Source organism: Hemiscyllium ocellatum, chromosome 4 (genome assembly GCF_020745735.1).
Source record: "Hemiscyllium ocellatum isolate sHemOce1 chromosome 4, sHemOce1.pat.X.cur, whole genome shotgun sequence".
NCBI lineage: Eukaryota > Metazoa > Chordata > Chondrichthyes > Orectolobiformes > Hemiscylliidae > Hemiscyllium > Hemiscyllium ocellatum.
The window spans coordinates 110231106-110257141 of record NC_083404.1 but is presented as its reverse complement, the minus strand read 5'-3'; the positions used below and the strand labels follow the sequence as shown (position 1 = coordinate 110257141).

Sequence of the window (26036 nt, the reverse complement as noted above, 5' to 3'; positions counted from 1 at the left end):
AATTCCAGAGCTGAAATGAGAGTGAAAACCATTGACATTAAAGTCACATTTGACTGTGTGTGTCATCAAAGGACCCAAGAAAAACTGAAGTCAATCAGAGACAAATCTCTTGTCTGGCTGGAGTGGTACCTGGCACAAAGGAAGGTGACCCTGGGTGAAGTCAGTCATCTCAGCTCCAGGACATCTCTGCATGAGTTTCTCAGCTACTTCATCAATGAACTTGCCAACATCCAATTGACAGACGTAGGGATGTTTCAGGCTTTAGTATTAAAACCTGAACTGCGATGTTTGATTCCTGTGATCCTGCTCTCCCATTAATTGATGATTGCACCATGTTCAGCAATATTTGTGACTCTTCAAATACTGAAGCAGTCCATGTTCAAGTGCAGCAAGACCTGGAAAATATCCATATTTGGACTGACAAATGTAAGTAAGTAAAAAGCACCACACAAATATCAGGGCAATCGCCATTTCAAACGTAAGAAAAACTATCCATCAACACTTGATATTCCATCTCCATTACTGAATTTCTTCACAATCAACATGCTGGTGCTTATCATTGACCAGAAACTGAACTGGCCTAACCATGTAGATACAGTGGATGTGACAGCAATGTAAGAAGCTAGGAACTCAGCAACGGCTCTGCAAAGCCTGTCCATCTGTAAGGCACAAGCCAGTAGTGTGATGGATTACTCCCTACTTGCCTGGTATCTCTAGCAACATTTAAATAATTTGACACCATCCAGAACAAAACAAGAAGCTTGATTGGCACCACATCCATAAACATACATTTGCTTCACCACTGATGCTCAGGAGCAGCAGTGTGTACCATTTACAAAGATGCACCCAGAGTCCTTAGATAGAACCTTCCAAACCCACATTGCCTGTAGGATGAGAATAGCAGATGCATTGGAACACCATGATTTGCAAGTTTCTCTCACCATCCTGATGTGGAAATATATTATAGTTCCTTCAGAGTCATTGGGTTCAAAATCTTTGAACTCTCTCCCAACAGCATTGTAGGTGTACCTACATTAAGTGAACTTCAGCATCAAGAAATCAGCTCATTGCCACATTCTCAAAGATAACAAGCAATGAACAATGAATGCTGGCCCAGCCAATGATGTCCACAACTTGCTAAGTGAATAAATAAAGACTTTAAAATGATGTAGGCAACATTGTTCTGAAACTTCTTATTACATTTGCATTTGGAGTTTGATATTCTGCTCAGCCCAAGAATATTCACAAATCAGAATTCCTTCATACTATTCCTTTTCTATTGCAGTAACTCCATCATAAGACCAACAGAAACTACATTTGCTTATGCACACTGTGCAGTCACTGTCCAATAGAACTTTCTGAATCATTGTGTTATAGATTATCCTTCCTGTTTCCACTCTGAGAACTGACACCTGCAGAAATTTCATCAAGGGAGAATCACTCCCCTTATTCTAGCAGAGTTTTTGATCTTACAGGTATACATTTGTAGTGCTTATGTTATGAAGCACTCAGTTCCAGGCTGATACAGCAATTTGTTTTTTTTAGGCAAATCACTTGTAAGTGCTTGACCTGCCCAAATAAAGCAAATTGCCTGCTTTCAAAATTGTGTGTGAGCTGCTGTTAATTTTGTGAATTAAACTGCAAATGCCAGTGCAATGAATCACTGTTAGCCACCCACAGCAGAGATTCCACAATTCTGTACTCCCAGTGGGAAGTTCCTGTTGATTAGGGTCATAGAGTTCAGGTTTTAGTATTAAAACTCAAACTCCACTATTTGATTCCAGTGACCCTCGACTCTCAGTAAAATGTTCTGACATCAATGCAAATAGGTACTGGGCAGTGCTGCTTTACAATAATTATACCAATTTGATTTATATAGCATCTTTCAGATAGTATAATGTTCAAAATGCTTTGGAGGAGGATAATCTTGCAAAAAATAGACACTGAGCTAAGGTGGCCGAAAGCTTGCTCAGGAGGTGGATATTAAGAAATATCTTAAAACTGGCAAGACAGAGAGATATTGGGGAGAAAGCAAAAAGGTTAACAAATAGAATACAGAAATGGAATATAGTAATAAAAATATAAACAGATAGCTGAGAGGATTGGAAAATATAATGATCTTCTGCAAAATGACATTCAAGCATTATTTGCATCTGTTTATTATTTTCAGCGAAGTCCTGTAAATCAATGAGATTAAGCTTTTTAATTGCAGTCCTTGGAGAACAAACAGTTTATTCAGTCAAATGTCAGTCAGCAAAATAACTGGTCTTGAGAGCTGGCTAATAACAAACGATTGGTTTTTGTTTTGTTTTGTTTTTGTTTTTGATGAAGCTGTCATTATGGTGGCTGAGGAGAAAGTTTGAAAAGCAAAAGAGGAATCAAAAGGTCTGACCTTACAGAAAAGCCAACTGTGGATGGCTAATTGAAGTTGAAAACAATGCCTTAGATGTAGAGATTGAGAACTGAATTTTAGTTAAGGCAGAGATCCCTCCAATGATACAAAAATGGTGGTGGATACCCAAATCCAGGACTCCTGCTCTCGAACATGATACTATTGTTTTCAACAGGTTTAGGTGAATTCTAATGTGCAAATCTGCAGTTCCCAGATGTAGTTGCACATATTAAAGTGTAATTGTCTTGGTCTGATCTGATCTTTACTAGTAAGAGTTCCGATGCAGATTATGCTCTTTAGGCCTGCTCGGGACAAGGACAGAAATTGCTGGACTGTTGTGATGCCCACCAGTACCAGCTTGTCATTGAGTTGTTTGCTGCCACCGTGCTCTTTCCTTGAATAGGCCCAAAGTTATACTAGATTTACAGCAGAGGAAACTGAGAGGAAAATTGTGTCTTAACAAAGAGACCCTTGTCTTAAACAGCTGAAGTTTATTGCATAATATTAATCATGCATAGGTTACATTCAGAAGTTACACTTGGCTACGAAACTGACGAGGAGCCAAGGATATTGGTCTTCACTCTAAAAGATCCTTATCTGTTCTGTATTTTCCCTGTCCAGGTTTTGTGTTGTCAGATTAAGTGGAGTTTAATATAAACTCTAACATTAAATCTATCAGAAGGTATTACCTTGTACAATAGGTACTCTTTGGGTATGTTCCAAAGCACCTTTGAGAGAGGTCAGGTAGTCTTTTGGGAGATATAAGGTATTGCTTAATATTGTTAAAAGTTGAAAAGAAATTGAAACAGTATTCATAAATATGTGTAAAATATGTATCATCCAGTGCTCCATTTGGAAATATGCAGGCCATTTGGAACAGTATATATCATTCGCTAGTTCTGCTAAGTTTTACTTCTGGGAAATAAGGATGGATTTTTGTTTTTTGTTTTGAAAAGTGAATTCAACAAAAGGTACTTTTATGGGTCATGCAATCTGCCCATGGAGGACACTGGGGGAATTGGCATGGTAATTGTAAAGAAAAAAAGGGTGGTGAGAATTATGGGTTGCATGACTGGCACTAAGTTTGTATAGAAATTATAAGAGGCACTTGAAGGGATGTTAGGAGCAGTGGTTGGCACTCCTGCTTTGGATCCCACACACACACTGTCCTTAGTTGGACTGGGCTCCTGGAGGAGGCTTCTAATGAGCACTTCCTTCTGCACCTCTGCTGAGGTCCCAGCTCTGTCCTTTGAGTCCACAATCCACTTTCATGGAGGAACAGTTCAGACCATATCCTCGAGTTTTACTGTTCTGAACAATAGGAAACAGCTGGTAATAAAATCAAAATACTGCAGATACTGAATATCTGAACAAAATGAGAGAATGCTGTAGAAACTCAGCAGGTTTGTCCACATCTGTGGAGAGAGAAACAGTAAATATTGTGCTTGACTAATGAAGGAGAGTCAATCAAACTCAAAACGTTAAACTACAAATACTGTTTTGTTTTAGAAAACAGCATGTTACAATTAACGTGATCGATTCATTTAGAAGTATATGTTACATTTCTTACATTCTGGAAATGTAATACATTTAAACAGTACCTTCTTGTACTTGGTGAGGACAAGTTCACATCTCTTCATAGCCAATACTAAATGACAAATTTCACTGATGTTAAGGAAGGTAGTAGAGCCACATATGACCTTGCTCAGAAAATATTCAAGTTTTGTCATCATGTCATATGTTCACCAACTCAGTAAAGGTTATTCCAGAACACAGTGTATGTTTAACTTTCAATTTCTATGGTTCTGGTTCAAAGGCTGTGGTAATGGTTGTGGTGAATGTTCACACAGGGAAAACAAACATTCAGGGAGACATTACTGTAGTATGAACGACTGTAATGTAACTGAAACCTAATAATGTGTTTGGTGTAATCATAAACCTTTTTAAAAAAGTGACAAAGATTTCTGTTCAGACATAAGGAATGAAAACTGCCTAGATTCAGTAACTTGAAGTGAAGTGTGTTACTGTGTATGATCAATTGACTAGTGAGACAATGGAAGATGACAGTGTTGACAAAGTCACAAGGAATCAGAACAGATTGCAGTAACATTGATTGAGGATTAAGGAAGTAAGTGTTATACTGGATTTTTCATACTGTGTCATTGACTCTGTCAGTCTGATCAACTACATTTGTTTCGTCCAATTTCCTGCATGATCATGTTTCATTCCTATATTACTCGGAATTACTGGTCAAGGTAAATGAGTCTAAGCTGCAGAAAGATTGAGATTGAGTCTGAATTGAGTTTTTTTTGACAGAAGCGTTAATGCTTCCTCACGGGACAATAAGATTCAGTTGATTTCATTTCACCATCCAACCGAATTCAATACATCTCAATTTGAAATGTGAAACCAATCTGTACCTGTCAATCAGTATGAAATCTACTTCATTCTTTTTTAATTACAAATCTCATTTATAACTCAGTAGCAAATAACATTTCAGTCAGAAATAGATGTTGGTCTGTCTACGACAATAACAGCAACTTAGAGGACGTTTGACAGATCAAAGTGTGCAGTGTCCTCTGTGAAAATATAATCTGACAAAGCTTGACACAGGAACTCATAAGTAGATATTCGAGTAAAACTTTGATCAAATGGCAGGCTACTCCCAGGTCTAAGGAGCACGACTGGGCTACTAGTGGGAATGCAACCAGTCTCTAATCACCAGGTGCATTTGAGCTAGAGTGAACAGTAAGTTGGGAAGGAGAGGAGGGGGGAAAGGGTTAGTCAGGGGCTATATGGCCCAGGTTTGGGGTCATGGCAGAAGTAGGGGTCCAGGGTGCATGGGGGTCATGGTGGTGAACTGGTAGAGGGTAAAATGGAAGACCATCTAATGGTTCTGGTGGTCACATTAAAAAGGCAACCTCTGCCCCCTCACCCACTACAAACCTATACAACTGATGTTGCAAGGCTGGACATTTGGGGAACATATCTGATTAAATTCCAGTGACAGAAGGATGAGTCTTCTAAGTTACCATCCAGTGACTAATTAAGGGTCTCAATTGGTCCAAAGCTGGATGGCATACCGGGCACCTCCCTTGCCATTGGTAAAGTCGTGTTCTGATGGGTAAGCAATAAGCCTTTATAGTCATCTCAACAGGGCCCCTAAAATCCAGCATCATTTCTCTTTGTCCAATATGGTGCCCCCAATATGAGGAAAAAAATCCCACTCTTCCAATTCCAAAGCGAAGAGGTGCAGGTTGGCAGAATCATGATTTCGGGACTTCTCAGTATGAATAGCAGTGTCACTGGAGTTAAATCAGGTTCACCAAATTTGCAATGTTTCAGAACTACTTCCCTCTGTTTTCCCAGCCGTCCTGTATGACTTTGGCTTATAGGGTTAGCGGAGCCAAAAGAAAACAAAATCGTCAGAGTCAAGTGATGAAAGATGACACTCCACTAACAGGAGCCCCATTGCTTCAAGTTTAATTTGAGTCATTATTCAGCAATCATTAACTTTGCTCTGGCATAATGTGGAAACTCCTGGTTCAGTTTTTTTAAAATATTGAGCATGCAATCGAGTGCACTTGGTTTTGAGGTTCTATCTCAAGTCATACAGCTCGGAGGCATTTCAACTTTAAAGACGCTATTAAGCTTCCTGAATGTAGATGTTCCCCAGTTGAACATTGTTAAGACAACTTTGCTAGGTGGTAATGGTAAGCAATAGTTGCTTGTGCGTGAACACTATGGCTCACCATAAAATATATTGTCAATATCATAAGACCACACCTTGCATTTACACGACATCCTGTTGTCAACAGTTCCACCAGCTGGAGGATTGATCCATTCCATGCAGCTGTTTGTCTCTTTGTAACCCAAACCTGACACGTTATATCAAATCTCCAAATTTAGAAAGAAGGCAGGGATAGAATTGACTTTTTTTGTGCTGGGAATAAAAAAGATTGTGAATAGTGACAGGAATTGAAAAGAGAAAAACATTGAAGGACGGAATCATCTGAGCATTCAAAGATTAATTGGGATCTAAATGGTTGTCATGGGCCTACACAGATCTTTCAGATTAAGCTACAGTACAGTGATGAATATTGCAACCTATGTTCATTCTTTGCTGGCTGTTACACTAAATTTTCTTTATTTTGTATTTATTTTCATTTAGCTGAAGGTTGACAATAGAATTCTTCCAGTAGCCCGGTATCACATCACTGCATCTGGATTAGATTCAAAGTATAATTCTCTCCCAAGAATGTACCCCATCTTCAATAAATGAGTGTCTCTCTGCAATATTTTTGATTTCCCATCTAATGTCTATATATGAATGCACGAAGCATTAGAAATAAGATGGATGAGCTTGAGGCTCTTTTGGAAATTGACAGATACGATATTGTGGGGATAACTGAGATGTGGCTTCAAGTGGACAGGGCCTGGGAAATGAATATTCAAGGCTACACGTGCTATCATAAGGACAGACTGACGGGCAGATGGGGTGGTTTGGCCATGTTGGTAAGGGATGATATTCAGTCCCTTGCGCGGGGGACCTAGAATCAGGGAATGTAGAGTCAGTATGGATAGAGCTGAGAAATTCTAAGGGTATAAAGACCCTCTTGGGAGTTATCTACAGGCCCCCAAACAGTAGTCTGGATGTCGGATGTTAGTTGAATCAGGAGTTGAAATTGGCCTGTTGCAAAGATGTTACTACAGTTGTTATAGGGGATTTCAACATGCAGGTAGGCTGGGAGAATCAGGATGGTATTTGACCTCAAGAAAGAGACTTTGTGGACTGCCTTTTGGAGCCTACCTGGGAGAAGGCAATTCTGGATCTGGTATTGTGCAACAAACCAGAATTGATCAGGGACCTCAAGTGAAGGAGCCATTGGGAAGTAGTGACCATAATACAATAGCTTCAGTCTGCAATTTGAGAGGGAGAGGGTACAATCAGAAGTGACAATATTTCTGTTGAATAAAGGGAACTATGGAGCTATAAGGGAGGAGCTGGCCAAAGTTCAGTGGTGCAATACCTTAGCAGGGGTGACAGCAGAGGAATAATGGCAAATATTTCTGTGTATAATGCAGAAGATGCAGGATCATTTCATTCTAAAAAGGAAGAAAGGTCCTAGGAGGAGGCATGGGGTGGCCGTGGCTGATGAGGGAAGTTAAGAAACATATAAAGTTAAAAGAGAAAAAGTATAACATAGCAAAGATAAGTGGGAAAACTGAGGACTGGGAAGCTTTTAAAGAACAACAGAGGATTACTAAGAAGGAAGTATGCAGAGAAAAAAATGAGGTACGAAGGTAAACTGGCCAAAAATATAAAGGAGGATAGTAAAAGCTTTTTTTAGGTATGTGAAAGGCAAAATAAATGGTTAAGACTAAAATTGGGCCCTTGAATACAGAAACAGGGGAATATATTATGGGGAACAAAGTAATGGCAGAAGAATTGAATTGGTACTTCAGATCTGTGTTCACTGGGGAAGACACAAGCAATCTCCCTGAGGTAACAGTGGCTGAAGGACCTGAACTTAAGGGAATTTATATTTGCCAGGAATTGGTGTTGGAGAGACTGTTAGGTCTGAAGGTTGATAAGTCCTTGGGGCCTGATGGTCTACATCTCAGGGTACTGAAGGAAGTGGCTTGAGAAATCATGGATGCGTTAGTGATTATTTTCCAAAGTTCAATAGATTCAGGATCAGTTCCTGCGGATTGGAGGGTGGCTAATGTTATACCACTTTTTAAGAAAGGTGGGAGAGAGAAAGCAGGAAATTATAGACCAGTTCATCTAACCTCAGTGATGGGAAAGATGCTGGAGTCTATTATAAAGGATGAAATTACAACGCATCTAGATAGTAGTAACAGGATAGGTCAGAGTCAGCATGGATTTATGAAGGGGAAATCATGCTTGACTAATCTTCTGGAATTTTTTGAGGATGTAACTCTGAAGATGGACGAGGGAGATCCAGTAGATGTAGTGTACCTGGACTTTCAGAAAGCTTTTGATAAAGTCCCACATAGGAAGTTAGTGAGCAAAATTAGGGTTCGTGGTATTGAGGGCAAAGTACTAACTTGGATTGAAAGTTGGTTGGCTGACAGGAAACAAAGAGTAGTGATAAATGGCTCCATTTCGGAATGGCAGGCAGTGACCAGTGGAGTACCGCAGGGATCAGTGCTGGGACCGCAGCTTTTTACAATCTATATTAATGATATAGAAGATGGTATTAGTAATAACATTAGCAAATTTGCTGATGACACTAAGCTGGGTGGCAGGGTGAAATATGAGGAGGGTGTTAGGAGATTACAGGGTGACCTGGACAGGTTAGGTGAGTGGTCAGATGCATGGCAGATGCAGTTTAATGTGGATAAATGTATGTTTATCCATTTTAGTGGCAAGAACAGGAAGGCAGATTACTACCAAATGGAATCAATTTATGTGAAGGGGCAGTACAAAGAGATCTGGGTGTTCTTGTACACCAGTCAATGAAGGTAAGCATGCAGGTACAGCAGGTAGTGAAGAAGGCTAATAGCATGCTGGCCTTCATAACAAGAGGGATTGAGTATAGAAGCAAAGAGGTTCTTCTGCAGCTGTACAGGGCCCTGGTGAGACCACACCAGGAGTATTGTGTGCAGTTCTGGTTTCCAAATTTGAGGAAAGACATTCTGGCTAGTGAGGAAGTGCAGCGTAAGTTCACGAGGTCAATTCCTGGAATGGCAGGACTACCTTACGCTGAAAGACTGACGCGACTGGGCTTGTATACCCTTGAGTTTAGAAGACTGAGAGGGGATCTGATTGAGACATAGAAGATTATTAAAGGATTGGACACTCTGGAGGCAGGAAACATGTTTCCGCTAATGGGTGAGTGCCGAACCAGAGGACACAGCTTAAAAATACAGAGTAGACCATTTAGGACAGAGATGAGGAGAAACTTCTTCACCCAGAGAGTGGTGGCTGTGTGGAATGCTCTGCCCCAGAGGGCGGTGGAGGCCCAGTTTCTGGATTCATTTAAGAAAGAGTTGGATAGAGCTCTCAAGGATAGTGGAATCAAGGGTTATGGAGATAAGGATACTGATTAAGGATGATCAGCCATGATCATATTGAATGGTGGTACAGGCTCGAAGGGCAGAATGGCCTACTCCTACACCTATTGTCTATTGTCTCTGTGTAAAGACAAGTTATTGCAGGAGCACAGTGTGCCTCTACACCCAACCTCCCAATGTGCATTTTCTTGAATTATTATTCAAAATTTCTCTGTAAAGTAAGAGACAATTAGTCCAAGTTTACTAAGATCAAAATCATGACAAACTGTCAATACTTCCTGTTCATCTTGGAACCTCAGACACAGATCAAGCACAATCGAGCACAAGGAGAAAAGGAGAGTGAATGGAGTTGAAGCACAGACCAGCCATGATCTAACAGAAGGCTGGAAAAGTGTGAATGAGTTACTCCAGGACCTATCTTCCAATCAGAAATTTCTGAGTTCAAGTTCTCATGCAGCACTTCAGCTTGTAATTCTTTTTGGCATTTCAATTTTACGCTGAGAAGACTACACCTGGGCAGAATGCCAACAAGATTTGCTCCAAAAGTTATTCCCAGTTGCTGTAAATAATAATTAGTTTTTCCACAAACCTCAAACTCAAAAGCTGCTTTCTGCATTTCTCAGCTAACCTGGCCATCACTATACCCAGTGTTTCAGAGTCTATTCTAACTCCTTTTGTATACCATCAGCAGTAATCCAAGGCTGCATCCAGTGGTCCTTATTTTAATATGTTGTAATGACCTCACCTGGGACCTGTAATGTGGATTATGAAAGAAACCAAATTGCACTAGAAAACTCAGCACATGTGGGAATGATTGCATATGTAACTCTAAAATAATGAGATCCAATGAGGGAAAACTGCTGATCAGAATGTTCCATATTTTCTCCATTGTTCTGAATGAATTTTGGACATTCAGCTGCACAGGGTGAAACTTATGCCTCATCTAAAGGTCTGCATCTTTGGCAATACACTGCTCCTTCAGTGCTGCATTGGACAGCCAGTCTGCATTGTATCCTCAAATTCTGCAGTGCGGCCTTTTCAATTGTTTGATGAGATACTATTTGGGATAGACCTCATCTGCATCTAACTATTTTTGTCTGTTTCCCTTGAGGCTTTTATCCTACGGAAATAATGGATTTCCCCAGTAAGTAAGTTTGAAGTAAGGTGACAGTGTTACAAACTAACAGAAGCTGACATAATCCTGACTGAAAAAAAGCCAGCTAAGCCTGACCTATTTGATCTGTAAGTTTCAGGTATAATTCTCAAATAGGTGAAAGGAATGGAGCTAAGCTAGTCACTCAATATCTGCTGTGGTATCTAGACTAACACCTTGGCAATGAATTCTGTCACTTCATGGCTAGTGATTTGACAGAGAAGCTCTCCAAATGCTTTTAACTATTTAAAACTGGGATGTCTTTAGCAATGAATTATTATTATTTCAATTTTGTTTAGAGAAGCAAAGTGTACTTTTGTGTGTGATGCTGTTGTGTGTATTGTCATCCCAGGTCAGTCAGCCTGTCAACACTGGAGGTGAAAATGTGTTGCTGGAAAAGCGCAGCAGGTCAGGCAGTATCTAAGGAGCAGGAGAGTCGACGTTTCGGGCATGAGCCCTTCTTCAGGCTCATGCCCGAAACGTCGACTCTCCTGTTCCTTGGATGCTGCCTGACCTGCTGCGCTTTTCCAGCAACACATTTTCAGCTCTGATCTCCAGCATCTGCAGTCCTCACTTTCTCCTGTCAACACTGGAGGGTCTGTTTTCTGATTCTTCACTTTTTTGATGTGGAGCTTTGCATACAAGGACTCACAACTGAGATCACACAATTTTCTGATTATTAAAATGAATGAACTGGATATTTTGAAGAACATATCCAAGATTCCTTGATAATTGCTCAAGTCCAGTGAAGCCCTGAATCTGGACAAGTTTCGTGAACTTCATTTCTTTCTGCCTTGACCCACATTGAAGAATAAAACAAGAACTGCAGATGCTGGCGATCTGAACAAAAACAAAAATTTCTGGTGAAACTCAGCAGATCTGGCAGCATCAATGGGCAGAATGCAGAACCAACATTCTGAATCTGGTAATTCTTCATCAGAGCAGAACATTGAAGAATGTCACTTAGTCAAAGCATCTTTGGGAAACTGAAAGTAAATATTACTATTTGAGAAAGGACTACTTTGTCCTTTTCTTCTGAAGAATGAGCTCATTTGTCAGCTAAAGAATTCTAACAGATCTTACACTTCTAAGAACAGATCCGTAAAGATTAGATTACCTACAGTGTGGAAACAGGCCCTTCGGCCCAACAGGTCCACACTGACCCGCTGAAGCGCAACTCACCCAGACCCATTCCCCTACATTTACCCCTGCACCTAACACTACGGGCAATTTAGCACAATTTAACCTAACCTGCACACTTTTGGATTGTGGGAGGGAACTGGAGCACCCGGAGGAAACCACGCAGACAATGTGCAAACTCCACACAGTCAGTCGCCTGAGGCGGGAATTGAACCTGGGTCTCTGGTGCTGTGAGGCAGCAGTGCTAACCACTGTGCCACCGTGCTGCTCAAGGAGTCAAATTTCCAAAATACAATTGAATTTTACACACGTGGCTGATCCTTAGTTTTTTGTGCGCTTAGTTGTAAAAAAATAGATAGAATAAAACATTTTAAAAGATACATCTCAGAAGTGATGAAGGGTTTATGCCCAAAACGTCGATTCTTCTGCTCCTTGGATGCTGCCTTACCTGCTGTGCTTTTCCAACACTACAATCTCAACTCTCCTCTCCAGCATCTGCAGTCCTCATTTTCCCCTACATCTCAGAAGTGACCTTATAGTGATAAACAAAATAGTTAAGAGAAAAATATATAAAAGTCTGGAGTAGTATTTTAGATTGTATTACTAAGGTAAGAAAAGGGAACATGAGTTTGGACGTATTAAAAGGAAAGTCAAGATTGAGAGTTACCATATTTTCTGCATGCAAAGAGTTAACATAAAGGTTAGACAGTGGAAGCAAAACCTCTGGAAGCATTAAGAATGATTGCCTTAAGTAGCCAAATAGAAATTTGCTGGTGTTGCTCTTGAAATTGATCCAAGTTTTTTTCTGGAAGAATTTAACATTAGTACAGATGGAGGGCGTGTAGAGCAAAAGGTTACACTTACTAACTGCAGCAGGAACATGATTAGGGCTATAGTCTACTTCTCTTTATATCTGTATATTTTGGTTTAAGACTTAAGTACATAGTTTGGATTAATACTCCAATTCTAAAACAATTAGATTGTACTACTGGAGGAGTGCAACATTGTAAAACACTGAGACCCGTTCTGAGGAAGCGTCACCAGACCCGAAACATGAACTCTGATTTCTCTTCACAAATGCTGCCAGACCTGATGAGTTTTTCCAGCAACTTCTGTTTTTGTTTCTGATTATAAACCACTGGTAGTATTTCAATGATATATTAAACCTGGGCCTTATCTATATGTGAGGTAGATACACAACAAATGAGGATAACATTGGAGGAAAGTAGGGAATTTTCCCAATCTCCTGGGCTGCATTCATTCCCAAATGAACACTATTGAAAAGACTTCGAGATAAATCTTGCATTTTTTTGGTAAGACCGAGTTGCACTGAACTTTTGGAGAGTTTGTTGCCGTGAGGCCTGAATTTTTCTCACTGTATCTTGCCAAATCCAACTCAATAATTACCTATCCTGCCCCATAACCTATCTTTTGTCTGAATTTTTAGGATTTTGCTGTGCAGACAATGACTATATGATTTTCCCCAAATAACATTCAAACGTGAGGTAATGATAAGGCATTGTACACTTTTCTATCTGCCAGAGTCCTCGCTTGGCTGCGTGATGGCCTCTGAGGCCCAATGTTGTGAGGTCAAATCCAACACCAGGCCTTGGGGTCACAACCAAGTGAAGAAATTGATGGCAGTGAAGAATTGAGTACATGATTCCCACTGGAAATACCATTTCCTAGATGAAATGTTACCCAAAGCCCTGAGTGGAGGAGTGTGGTGCTGAAAAAGCTCAGCAAGTCAGACAGCATCTGAGGAACAGGAGAATTGATGTCTCAAGCATAAGCCCTTTCTCAGGAATTGTGATGCCCGAAATGTTGATTCTCCTGCACCTTGGATGCTGCCTGACCTGCTGTGCTTTTCCAGCACCACACTCTTGACTTTGATCTCCACCATCTGCAGTCCTCACTTTCTCCTGAGTGGATGAACAAGAATCCATGGCATTATTTTGAAGATGATTGAGGGAGTTATCCAAATTGCCTTTGCCTAGAGGTTTATCACTCATTCAATGTCATTGAAAACAGATTTTTTTTGGTCATTATTGCGTTGCTGTTTGCAAATCGAGCACTATTCGAAAACAGTGATTACACTTCAAGAGTACTTAATTGCGTGTAGCACCTTGAAATCATGGAAAACACTACATAAACATCTTGCTAAATTTCTTCCACTACTTGCTTTCCTTCTCTCCTTCCATTGCATTGTTGTGCACTAGGGCAGGATTTTGATAAAACATAAAGTTGAGTTGAGTGTAATATGGCCAACAGGTCTAATCCCATCCATTTCCTGTTCAGTGCATTAGATTAAAAAATAAATGCAAGCAAGCATTTCTTTGTAGGTCATTTATCCATCCTCATCAGAAGCACTGATTCATGCATAAGAGCAATTCTCAGGACACTAGGCAGCGATTGCTACGTCTAAAATGGCTGTTTCAAGCATTGTGAGCCTGAGCAATAAGTATCTGGCATTGAACACTTTTGTATCCCTGTTATCAGTAACCCCCAGCTGTCAGTCTCTGTTGCTGGAGTTTTGGACAGCAGGTCAGCTGGGTCCAGATACCACAGCATATTCACAGTTTTTAATGTCTGAAGATACTGACAATTGAATCCCTTTATTTGCAATCACTCACTCTAAATGACGTTATTCTCCAGTGGACACTTGTTCTACCTCCAATGAAAGAGACTGGCTGTCTATCACCAGACAAGGACAAAATAAAATTTAGATTTAACTTTGACACCCATTCAGCAAAGCTTATTTGACATTATGGATGACTGAAAGTCTTGTTCAATAGAAAATTGTACTTAATTGCATATGGGCCAGTGAAGTGGAACCTTCTAGAGCAGTTCAGGTTATGCACTTTGACAGATATTGCCTACAGCCATTATGTTTGATGCATTGCGAAATGCTCCAATGATCTATTACCATATTTTGTACTTTCACTGAGAGATTGAGTTTAAAGGAATGCTGTGACACATTCTTCTTTCTGTGGGAGTGTTATTTTTTTCTCTCTCTCCCCATGCCCAATTGGGATGCTGAGTCCAAAGCCCTAACCTGGTAGCGTGCCATCTAAATGACAACTTGCCTGATAGAGCCTTAGTGGTATACATGTAATCAACCGCATAGTTGAGTACACTATTCTATTCTGATCTTCCTTGTTTCAGAGGGAAATGCTGGATGATAATGGAAGGTGAAAAACTTGACTGAACTGTGAAGTGAGGGCAGTTGGACAATGATAGAACCTAACTCCTGTTCATTCCAAATTGAACTAAAATTAAACTGATTCTGTAACAAGCAAGTAACCACCTTGTCAGATTAGACCCCAGTGAAGTTGTAAATTATCCCACTAGCAATTTTTTTTTGTCATATTGCTATAAAGTGGAACTTGTGGAAATCTTCCAGGCAATAACATGCTGATCCTAAACATTTTACCATATGAGGGTTAAAGAGCTGTGGCTCTTTAATCCTCATATGGAGTCAGCCCTTCAAATACTTCTCAGAAGCAGTAGGATTTGAAATAGTCTCAGAGCATGAAGTACCTTCACATCTGCTGTCAAGTGTAATGATTAGCAGGGCAGTCTATTGCAAGATACAGAAGCTGTTTGACCTTGGTTAGCATGCATTCTCAAAAAAATGAAGTACTGGCATGAAAAAGAAGCTCAGCTCAAGATTTCTACGTTGCTTTTTAGAAAAATTAAGAAAAAGGATTTTCTTTTACTGTCTCATATTAGATACTTACAAAGCAAATAATTCACTCACTCTGGGAGACCTAAGGAAAGGATGAAAGTCAAAGGTTGTAAAGGGTGGAAGGAAAATAGAAGTTTTATTTGGGTGCCAATGTGAAATGGGTTGATTATAGAGAGTTATTTGCCACTCTCAAACTTTCTTTTGTTTTATGGAACGATGTGATATAGAACATAGAACATAGAAGGATACAGCGCAGTACAGGCCCTTCGGCCCTCGATGTTGCGCCGACCGAATCCTACCTAGCCTATACTAGCCTAATAACTTCCAAATGCCTATCCAATGCCCGCTTAAATGACCATAAAGAAGGAGAGTTCACCACTGATACGGGCAGGGCATTCCATGAACTCACAACCCGCTGTGTGAAGAATCTACCCCTAACATCTGTCCTATACCTACCACCCCTTAATTTAAAGCTATGTCCCCTAGTAACACCTGACTCCATTAGCGGTAAAAGGTTCTTAGTATCTACCCTATCTAAACCCCTAATCATCTTATACACTTCTATCAGATCTCCCCTAAACCTTCTCTTCTCCAATGAGAACAGCCCCAAGTGCCTCAGCCTTTCCTCATAAGATTTTCCTACCATTCCAGGCAACATCCTGGTAAACCTCCTCTGCACTCGTTCTAAAGCTTCCACATCCTTCCTATAGTATGGCGACCAAAACTGCACACAATACTCCAGATGAGGCCGCACCAGAGTCTTATACAACTGCAACATGACCTCAGGACTCCGGAACTCAATTCCTCTGCCAATAAAGCCCATATAAAGGAGTGTTGCAATATTGAAGACGTTATCTTCCAGATGATATACTGAAAGGCCTCTCTAGTCACTATAATTGCACTACATGCCACCACATGGCACTATTTTGAAGATGTCAATGGGGCTTTCACCCTGCTGTTCTAAAAAAAATTTATCCTGTAAATAGTATCTAAGACAGATGGTCTGCTCATTTTAAATCTCTTTTATTTGCAGTTTGTGGGAACTTCATACAAGTTTGCTGTTGTTTTCTAACTATAAAAGTGACTACACTTCAAAAAGTTTAAGATTTATTAAAAAACCTTTTGTTTATCAAAATCATGAATGCACATGGACTGCAATGGTTCAAGGAGACAGCTCACTATTACTTTCTCCAGGGCAACTAGGGATGGACAATAAATGCCAGCGACACACCCCTGAATGACTACAAAATAATAACTTTTCACTTTTATTTCCACTGTTTCTTGTCACAGACCTGATCGTATGATTTTTTTTTTGCTTTTACAGGAAGTGTGTACAGAGAATGTACCGGAAATGGAACATGGGCCTCTAGAATCAATTACTCCCACTGTGAGCCCATCTTAGAGGAGAAGGTTGGTCTGGTCTTGCTATGGACTGTAATTGCTAACTATAGCACTGCCTTTTCCTTCAACTCATAAGGGTCTGTTTTATTTGTGAGAGGGTTCATGTTCCTTATCATTTTATTCTCTAATTCACCAACGGGCCATGCACAAACATTGTGAGGATGAGTTTGGATATCTTGCTCCCAATCTTCAGCTATTCTGACCTTGAACTGAATGTTACTGAAAATTCAATGCTGCCCTACAACATCTGCCCAGCCCGGACTTTATGTTTTCATTACAATCAGCCTCTTAGCACTCCTCTGGCTGGCCATTCCCAGCGCATTTTGCCTCCTATACTAAGATGGTAACAAGTTTGTTAAGTAGTTGTTCAAAATGACATGGAAGCACCATGATTTTGGGTGATATAGAATTCAACGTATCCTAAAGCTTGTAGCCTTCTGTCATGCTTCTGGACCCACTTTGATTGACTTGATGGAAGTTTCCAATTCAGTCATAGTTATACATTTAAGGTGAACATTTTGTTTAGTGAGGGATATTGCTTTTCAGTGTGGGGAGTGGAAGGCAACATTTAGTGTGTTTTCCATTGCCCACATATGGTGCAGAACTAGACTGATAATTGAAAAATGAAATCAGAACTCATCAGGGAACACGCAACTAAATTATATTGGCAAATGATGGAATGACCTCCTGTTTCAACAGCTTCACATGGGAAGAATGAAGTCAAAGTTAGTCCCAGGCTCACTAGGCCAAATGTCAAACGATGCTGTTCTGCACAGCATTGGTCAGATATCATTGAGATGATTTATTGCAGTTGGATGACGTGAGCAATGGGAATTGCAGCAATTTAATCGAGATGCGAATGTGATGGATTGAAGACATAAGTCCCTTCACTCCTGCCTTCTGGGTAAAGGTGCTTAAGAAACCATTGGGTTTTGACACCAGAAACCTCCACCCAGTCAACCACAGTACCAGGTCTCTGACATTCCTCTCGCCCCATCAACAGGTCTCCAACTGTGCCCTCTCCACAACACCATGAAGCCTCAGTCTACTTCTGCCCCAACCTTCTCCTCATCTGTGCATTACCAGTCTTGGGTTCAATGCATTACCTGACCACGATCACTCACTCATTCACTCACTCACCTCGAGATTCCCAACCCTCCCTACCTCAAGACTCCCGACCATTCCCACCTTGAGACTGCTGACGTCCCCACCTCGAGGCTCCCTACCATCCTCACCTGGAGACTCTCTACCATTCCTACCTCGAGACACCTGACCCTCCCCACCTTGAAGCTCTCTACCATCCCCACCTTGAGACTGCCAACCCTCCTCAGTTCAAGACTTCCTACCATCCCCACCTCGAGACTCCTGACCCTCCTCGCCTCGAGACTTCCGACCCTCCTCACCTTGATGTCACTGAGTCTCCCCACCTCGAGGTCTCCAATCTACCCCACCTTGAGGCCCTCGATCCTACCCAACCTCCTTAGCAACAAACCATTAGCACTCACCTCCATGTGACCTCCCAACCTGCCCCACCACCAACCGATTGATTGATTGTCAATTATTGGGATGTATTGGAATTGGCATCTCGTCTATTGGGACAGACTCCTCCCTAAGGTCAACAACACCTCCAACTCCCCAATGCCATATCTCCCCCAAGGCCATTGGCAACACCCCAGATTAGTTAGGTAGGTAAATGTCATCAAAAAGCATTTACTTTGACATATCCTAAGGACATGAAAGCCATTACATGAATTCAACCCAGTTGATTGTTTGTCAGAGACAGGATTTGAGTTGACAGCAGTAATGGCTTCAGGAAATGCTTGGATTCATTTCAAAAATGGGACAATGGCATGTTAAAAGAGGGTAAGAGTTGAATCAAGTGACTTTCTCTTGGGCTTAAAAATGTCGATCTGAAATTTCTTCAGCAGTTCTCCCTATCTCGTGGTATAACTGCAGCAGAATATCAGACCTGGGACCAACAATGTAAATGATTATTAACACTGTTTCTATGGATTTTCTTCTGAAGTTATATAAGAAATCCTGTTAAAATTCTACTGCATCATTTTTATCTTATAATTTGGCCTTGACGTGCTGTACCTATTGAATGCATAGAGGTTGTAATGAATTTGAAAAAGTGAGCACTTTCTATATACATAAACCCCCAGAAAATCTAGGGAAGCTTTTGTATTTGTTAGAATTCTGTCATTGTTGAGTTATAACATTATTAATGCCATGTATACTTCACCACAGAGTACCATTAAGAATAATTGACATTTCGATTATTGAGTTGCTAAAGAAAGCTTTCTCTTGGGCTTGTTGCCATCTTTAATTAGATTCCACTAAGCCTATTATGTGCAAGTTTGCTGCATATTTTCGTGTGAATGCTCCAAGTTTTACCAACAAACTTGTTATTGTCACTGATTCTCATAAGTGTCAATTTGGCCTTGTTAGTGACAAGCTTAGCTTTAAGTCAACAAGGACCATTGGTTCCAGCTTCACTCTTGTCTGACACCCCACGGCATCACTTAGATAAAACCATGTTATTAGGGTTGCTCTTTTTAGAACATAGAACATAGAACAATACAACACAGAACAGGTCCTTCGGCCTACGATGTTGTGCCGAACATCTATCCTAGATTAAGCACCCATCCATGTACCTATCCAATTGCCGCTTAAAGGTCGCCAATGATTCTGACTCTACCACTCCCACGGGCAGCGCATTCCATGCCCCCACCACTCTCTGGGTAAAGAACCCAGCCCTGACATCTCCCCTATACCTTCCACCCTTCACCTTAAATTTATGTCCCCTTGTAACACTCTGTTGTACCCAGGGAAAAAGTTTCTGACTGTCTACTCTATCTATTCCTCTGATCATCTAATAAACCTCTATCAAGTCACCCCTCATCCTTCGCCGTTCCAATGAGAAAAGGCCGAGAACTCTCAACCTATCCTCGTACGACATATTCTCCATTCCAGGCAACATCCTGGTAAATCTTCTCTGCACCCTCTCCAAAGCTTCCACATCTTTCCTAAAGTGAGGCGACCACAACTGCACACAGTACTCCAAATGAGGCCTAACCAAAGTCCTGTACAGCTGCAACATCACTTCACGACGCTTGAATTCAATCTCTCTGCTAATGAACGCTAATACACCATAGGCCGCCTTACAAGCTCTATCCACCTGAGTGGCAACTTTCAAAGATCTGTGTACATAGACCCCAAGATCCCTCTGTTCCTCCACCTGACTAAGAACCCTACCGTTAACCCTGTATTCCGCATTCTTATTTGTTCTTCCAAAATGGACAACCTCACACTTGGCAGGGTTGAACTCCATCTGCCACTCCTCAGCCCAGCTCTGCACCATATCTAAGTCCCTTTGCAGCCGACAACAGCCCTCCTCACTGTCCACAACTCCACCGATCTTCGTATCATCTGCAAATTTGCTGACCCACCCTTCGACTCCCTCATCCAAGTCATTAATAAAAATTACAAACAGCAGAGGACCAGAACTGATCCCTGTGGAACTCCACTTGTAACTGGGCTCCAGGCTGAATATTTACCATCTACCACCACTCTCTGACTTCGACCGGTTAGCCAGTTTTCTATCCAATTGGCCAAATTTCCCTCTATCCCATGCCTCCTGACTTTCCGCATAAGCCTACCATGGGGAACCTTATCAAATGCCTTACTAAAATCCATGTACACTACATCCACTGCTCTACCCTCATCCACATGCTTGGTCACCTCCTCAAAGAATTCAATAAGACTTGTAAGGCAAGACCTACCCTTCACAAATCCGTGCTGGCTGTCCCTAATCAAGCAGTGTCTTTCCAGATACTCATAAATCCTATCCCACAGTACCCTTTCCATTACTTTGCCTACCACAGAAGTAAGACTAACTGGCCTGTAATTCCCAGGGTTATCCCTATTCCCTTTTTTGAACAGGGGCACAACATTCGCTACTTTCCAGTCCCCTGGTACCACCCCCATTGACAGTGAAGACGAAAAGATCATTGCCAACGGTACTGCAATTTCTTCTCTTGCTTCCCACATAATCCTAGGATATATCCCGTCAGGCCCGGGGGACTTGTCTATCCTCAAGTTGTTCAAAATGTCCAACACATCTTCCTTCCTAACAAGTATCTCCTCTAGCTTACCAGTCCGTTTCACACTCTCCTCTTCAACAATACGGTCCCTCTCATTCGTAAATACTGAAGAAAAGTACTCATTCAAGACCTCCTATCTCTTCCGACTCAATACACAATCTCCCACTACTGTCTTTGATCGGACCTACCCTTGTTCTCGTCATTCTCATGTTTTTCACATACACATAAAAAGCCTTGGGGTTGTCCTTGATCCTATCCACCAAGGATTTTTCATGCCCTCTCTTAGCTCTCCTAATCCCTTTCTTCAGGTCCCTTCTGGCTATCCTGTATCCCTCCACTGCTCTGTCTGAACCCTGTTTCCTCAACCTTATGTAAGCCTCCTTCCTATTTACTAGACATTCAACCTCCCTCGTCAACCAAGGCTCCCTCACACGACCATTTCTTTCCTGCCTGATAGGTACATACATATCAAGGACACGTCTTATCTGTTCCTTGAAAAGTTCCACATTTCCACCACATCCTTCCCTGACAGCCTATGCTCCCAACTTATGCTCCTCAAATCCTGTCTTACAGCATCGTGATTTCCCTTCCCCCAATTGTAAAATCTACCCTGTTGTGCGCACCTATCTCTCTCCATAACCAAGGTGAAAGTCACAGAATTGTGGTCACCATCACCAAAATGTTCACCCACTAACAAGCCCATCACTTGTCCTGGTTCATTACCGAGTACCAAATCCAATATGGCCTCCCCTCTGGTTGGACAATCTACATACTGAGTTAGAAAAGCTTCCTGGACACACTGCACAAACACCGCCCCATCCAATCTACTTGATCTAAAGAGCTTCCAATCAATATTTGGGAAGTTGAAGTCGCCCATGACTACGACCCTGTGGCTTCTGCACCTTTCCAAAATCTGTTTCCCAATCTGTTTCTCCACATCTCTGCTGCTATTGGGGGGCCTATAGTAAACACCCAACAAGGTGACTGCACCTTTCCTATTTCTGACTTCAGCCCATACTACCTCCAAAGGCAGATCCCCCTCAAACTTCCTTTCTGCAGCTGTTATACCATTCCTAATTAGCAATGCCACCCCCCCTCCTTTTTTAGCACCCTCCCTAATCTTACTGAAACATCTGTAACCAGGAACCTCCAACAACCATTCCTGTCCCTCATCTATCCACGTTTCCGTGATGGCCACAACATCGTAGTCCCAGGTACCAATCCACGCCTTAAGTTCACCCACCTTATTTCTGATACTCCTTGCGTTGAAGTATACGCACTTGAGCCCATCTGTGTCCGCAAGCATTCCCTGTCAGTGCTACCTTCTCCACAGCCTCCCTACATTCTTGGACATCCTGACAAACAGCTAGCTTACTTGCTGGACTACAAGTCCGGATCCCATCCCCCTGCCAAATTAGTTTAAACCCCCCCGAAGAGTGCTAGCAAACCTACCCCCCAGGATATTGGTGCCCTTCTGGTTCAGGTGCAACCCGTCCTGTTTGTACAGGTCCCACCTTCCCCAGAATGCAGTCCAATTGTCCAAATACCTGAAGCCCTCCCTCCTACACCATCCTTGCAGCCACGTGTTCAACTGCACTCTCTCCCTATTCCTTGCCTCACTGTCACGTGGCACCGGCAACAACCCAGAGATGACGACTGTCTGTCCTAGCTTTTAGCTTCCAGCCTAACTCCCTGAGCTCTTGAATGACCTCCCCACCCCTCTTCCTACCTATGTCGTTGGTGCCAATGTGTACCACGACTTCTGGCTGCACACCCTCCCCCTTAAGGATTCTGAAGACACGGTCCGAGACGTCTCGGACCCTGGCACCCGGGAGGAAACAAACCATCCTGGGTTACAACAAATTTTACACGCAAGCTGAACTTGATATTTAAAAAAAACCTTTAAAACAAGTAGAGTAGTACCATTCTGCCCTCAAACAATAGTACCAGAATGGAATAACTGGCTGTTTATTCATTTCAGTTGCTGTTTCCAGCTCCTGATTTCTTTTTGTGTGTAACAATGGCAATTTCACTTCAAAACTAATTCATCACTTTTATCAATAAGAACTGTTGTGATTGCATGTTTCTTAGTGTGTCAAATATAATCATTTAAATAAATGCTTATGCTAATATGCATGCCATTAACGAATTGATGTAATGTCATATGATTCCGTTCTCTTACACTGTTGGTTACGAAAAGTGAACGAAAGCAGCATGTCATTAAAACTGTGTTTAATCCTCTGTCCTCTTATCATTTATATTAATTAGTAAGAGATAAGACAATGAAAAAATATTTTTTTAAATAAAAGGATAGTTTTCTTAGCCATTTCAGAAGGCATTAAGAGACATTGTGGGATCAGAATGACATGTAAATTGGGCACATGTGTGGGTCCTTTTTCCTGCACAGCATTAGTGAATGAGTGGCTTTGTTGTGTCAATCTCATACACTGACACATTTACTGAATTTCTTTTCACTGTTTGCCAACTAATCTCTGAATTGTTTGTGTAAGATTGATTACATTTAGTGCATTGAGGCAAATTGTGAAGAATAGGTGTTTGGAGTGATGTCTGATGAATTCTGGACATCAGCTGGACTGAAGATTACATTCTTTCAGCCAAATGGAACCCGACCAAAATATAACTCAACGTGGTATTCACACTATATTAAGAATATAGGTGTGGATTTTCAATGTGCCCTGACTGTCAGACTGGCATCAGTGAGCTAAATTTTATTGCGTTCATTGGAAATGAAACTCAGACAGATTTTACATTGGAGCTGCATCACCAGATTTACGTTCAAACAGCAAGACTAAATTTGATACCATCTAGTCACCCGTCATATATTGTAGGGTCAGTGGGGGAAAGGTGGAAGTAAATTTTAACATAAAGCTAGATGGCAATTTTTTTTTTCAAAAGCGAATGTTCCAACAGCATCAGGAACTTAGAAAATTGAAGGAGATCTGAATTAAAAGATGTATACGCCTCTTTAATTTGCGCAGTTCTAAGTTTTGTGCCTAATAATATATTGTTGCTACAGGGCTGACCCAGCATTATGCTGAAGGAATTTGTTTATAAAGCCTCTCGGTACTTACAGTCACAGAGTCATAGAGTTGTACAGCATGGAAACAGACCCTTTGGTCCAACTCATCCATGCCAACCAGATACCCCACCTAATCTAGTCCCATTTGCTGGCACTTGATACACAACCCTCTAAAGCCTTCCTATTCATTTACTCATCGAGACCCCTTTTAAATGCTGCAATTGTACCAGCCTCCACCACGTCCTCTGGCAGCTTATTCAATACGCTCACCACCGTTTTTCACCATTTGTGTGAAAAAATTGTCCCTTACGTCCCTTTTATATCTTTCCCCTCTCAACCTCAACCTATCCCCTTTACCCCAGGGAAAGGACCTTGTCTGTTTACCCTATCCATGTCCCTCATGATTTTATAAACCTCGATAAGATCATCCCTCAACCTCCAACGCTCCAGGGAAAACAGCCCCAGCCTATTCAGCCTCTCCCTATAGCTCAAACATTCCAACCCTGGTAACATCCTTGTAAATCTTTTCTGAACCCTTTCAAGTTTCACACAAAGATCAGAATTGCATGTAATATTCCAAAAGTGGCCTAAACAATGTCCTGTACAGCCATAACATGACCTGTCAACTCTTATACTCAATGCTCTGACCAATAAAGGAAAGCATACCAAATGCCTCCTTCACTATCCTATCTACCTGCAACACTGCTTTCAAGGAAATATGAGCCTGCACTCCAAGGTCTTTTTGTTCAGCAACATTCCCCAGGACCTTGCCATTAAGTGTATAAGTCCTGTTCTGATTTGCTTTCCCAAAATGCAGCACCTCACATTTATCTAAATCCAGTTCCATTTGCCACTTCTCAGCCCATCTAATCAAGATCCTGTGGTACTCTGAGGTAACCTTCTTCACTGTCCACTACACCTCCAATTTTGGTGTCATTTGCAAACTTCTAACTGTACCTCCTATGTTCACATCCAAATCATTTATTTAAATGACAGAAAGCAGTGGACCTAGCACCAATCCTTGTGGCACACCACTGTTCACAGGCCTCTAGTCTGAAAAGCAACCCTCTACCACCACCTTCTGTCTTCTACCTCCGAGACAGTTCTTTATCCAAATGGCTAGTTCCCTGTATTCCATGTGATCTAACCTTGCTAACCAGTTTACCATGGGGAATCTTGTCGAATGCCTTACTGAAGTCCATTTAGATCAGGCCCACCACTCTGCCCTCATCAATCCTCCTTGTTACTTGTTCAAAAACTCAGTAAAGTTCAGGAGACATGATTTCCCACACACAAAGCCATGCTGACTATCCCTAATCAGTCCTTGCCTTTCCAAGTACATGTAAATTGATTTGAATTTATTGTCACGTGTACCGAGGCACAGTGAAAAGCTTTGTCTTGCGAGCAATACAGGCAGATCACAGAGTTAAGTAGCATAGATAAATAAATAATAGGTAAACAGCAGCGAAAACAAAAACACAGGCACGGGCGAATGTTGAGAGTTTGAGAGTCCATTCAGTATTCTAACATAGGTTAGAAACTGTTTCAAAACTGGCAAGTGCATGTGTAGAGATTGTGAAAAAACATTGCCAGAGTGGGATGGATCTTTGAGAATGCTGGAGGCCTTTATTTGACAATGGGCCTGATAGATTCTATAGATGGGAGGTTAGCCTTTGTGATTGTCTAGGCCGAGTTCACCACTCTCTGTAACTGTCTTTGATCTTGAGTAGTACAGTTGCCATACCAGGTAGTGATACATCCAGACAGAATACTCTCGATGGCCTATAAAGGTTGGCAGGGATATTTGCCCTCATGCCAAATTTCCTCAGCTGCTTGAGGAAGAAGAGACAGTGTTGTGCCTTTGTAACCAGTGCATCCACATGAAGAGTCCAAGAAAACTTGTTGTGAATGACCACTCCCAAGGAGCTTGACACTTTCCATTTGTTCCACCTCTGTGCTGTTAATGTGTAGGGGGGCATGAGTAACATTGTGCTGAAAGTCAATAATGAGTTCCTTGGTTTTGTCAGCATTGAGAGCTAGGCTGTTCTTAGTGTACCATTTCTCCAGGTCTTCCA

General features: G+C 41.5%; 1 protein-coding gene across 1 annotated transcript in view; it reads left to right on the top strand.

The window, feature by feature from the left end:
* Window positions 1-26036, top strand: part of LOC132815489 (corticotropin-releasing factor receptor 2-like) — a 207933-nt gene that overhangs the window by 95843 nt on the left and 86054 nt on the right. Inside the window, exon 4 of the mRNA XM_060824454.1 lies at window positions 16739-16824. Within this exon, the coding sequence (XP_060680437.1) occupies window positions 16739-16824 (86 nt within the window). The remainder of the gene's footprint in view (window positions 1-16738; window positions 16825-26036) is intronic.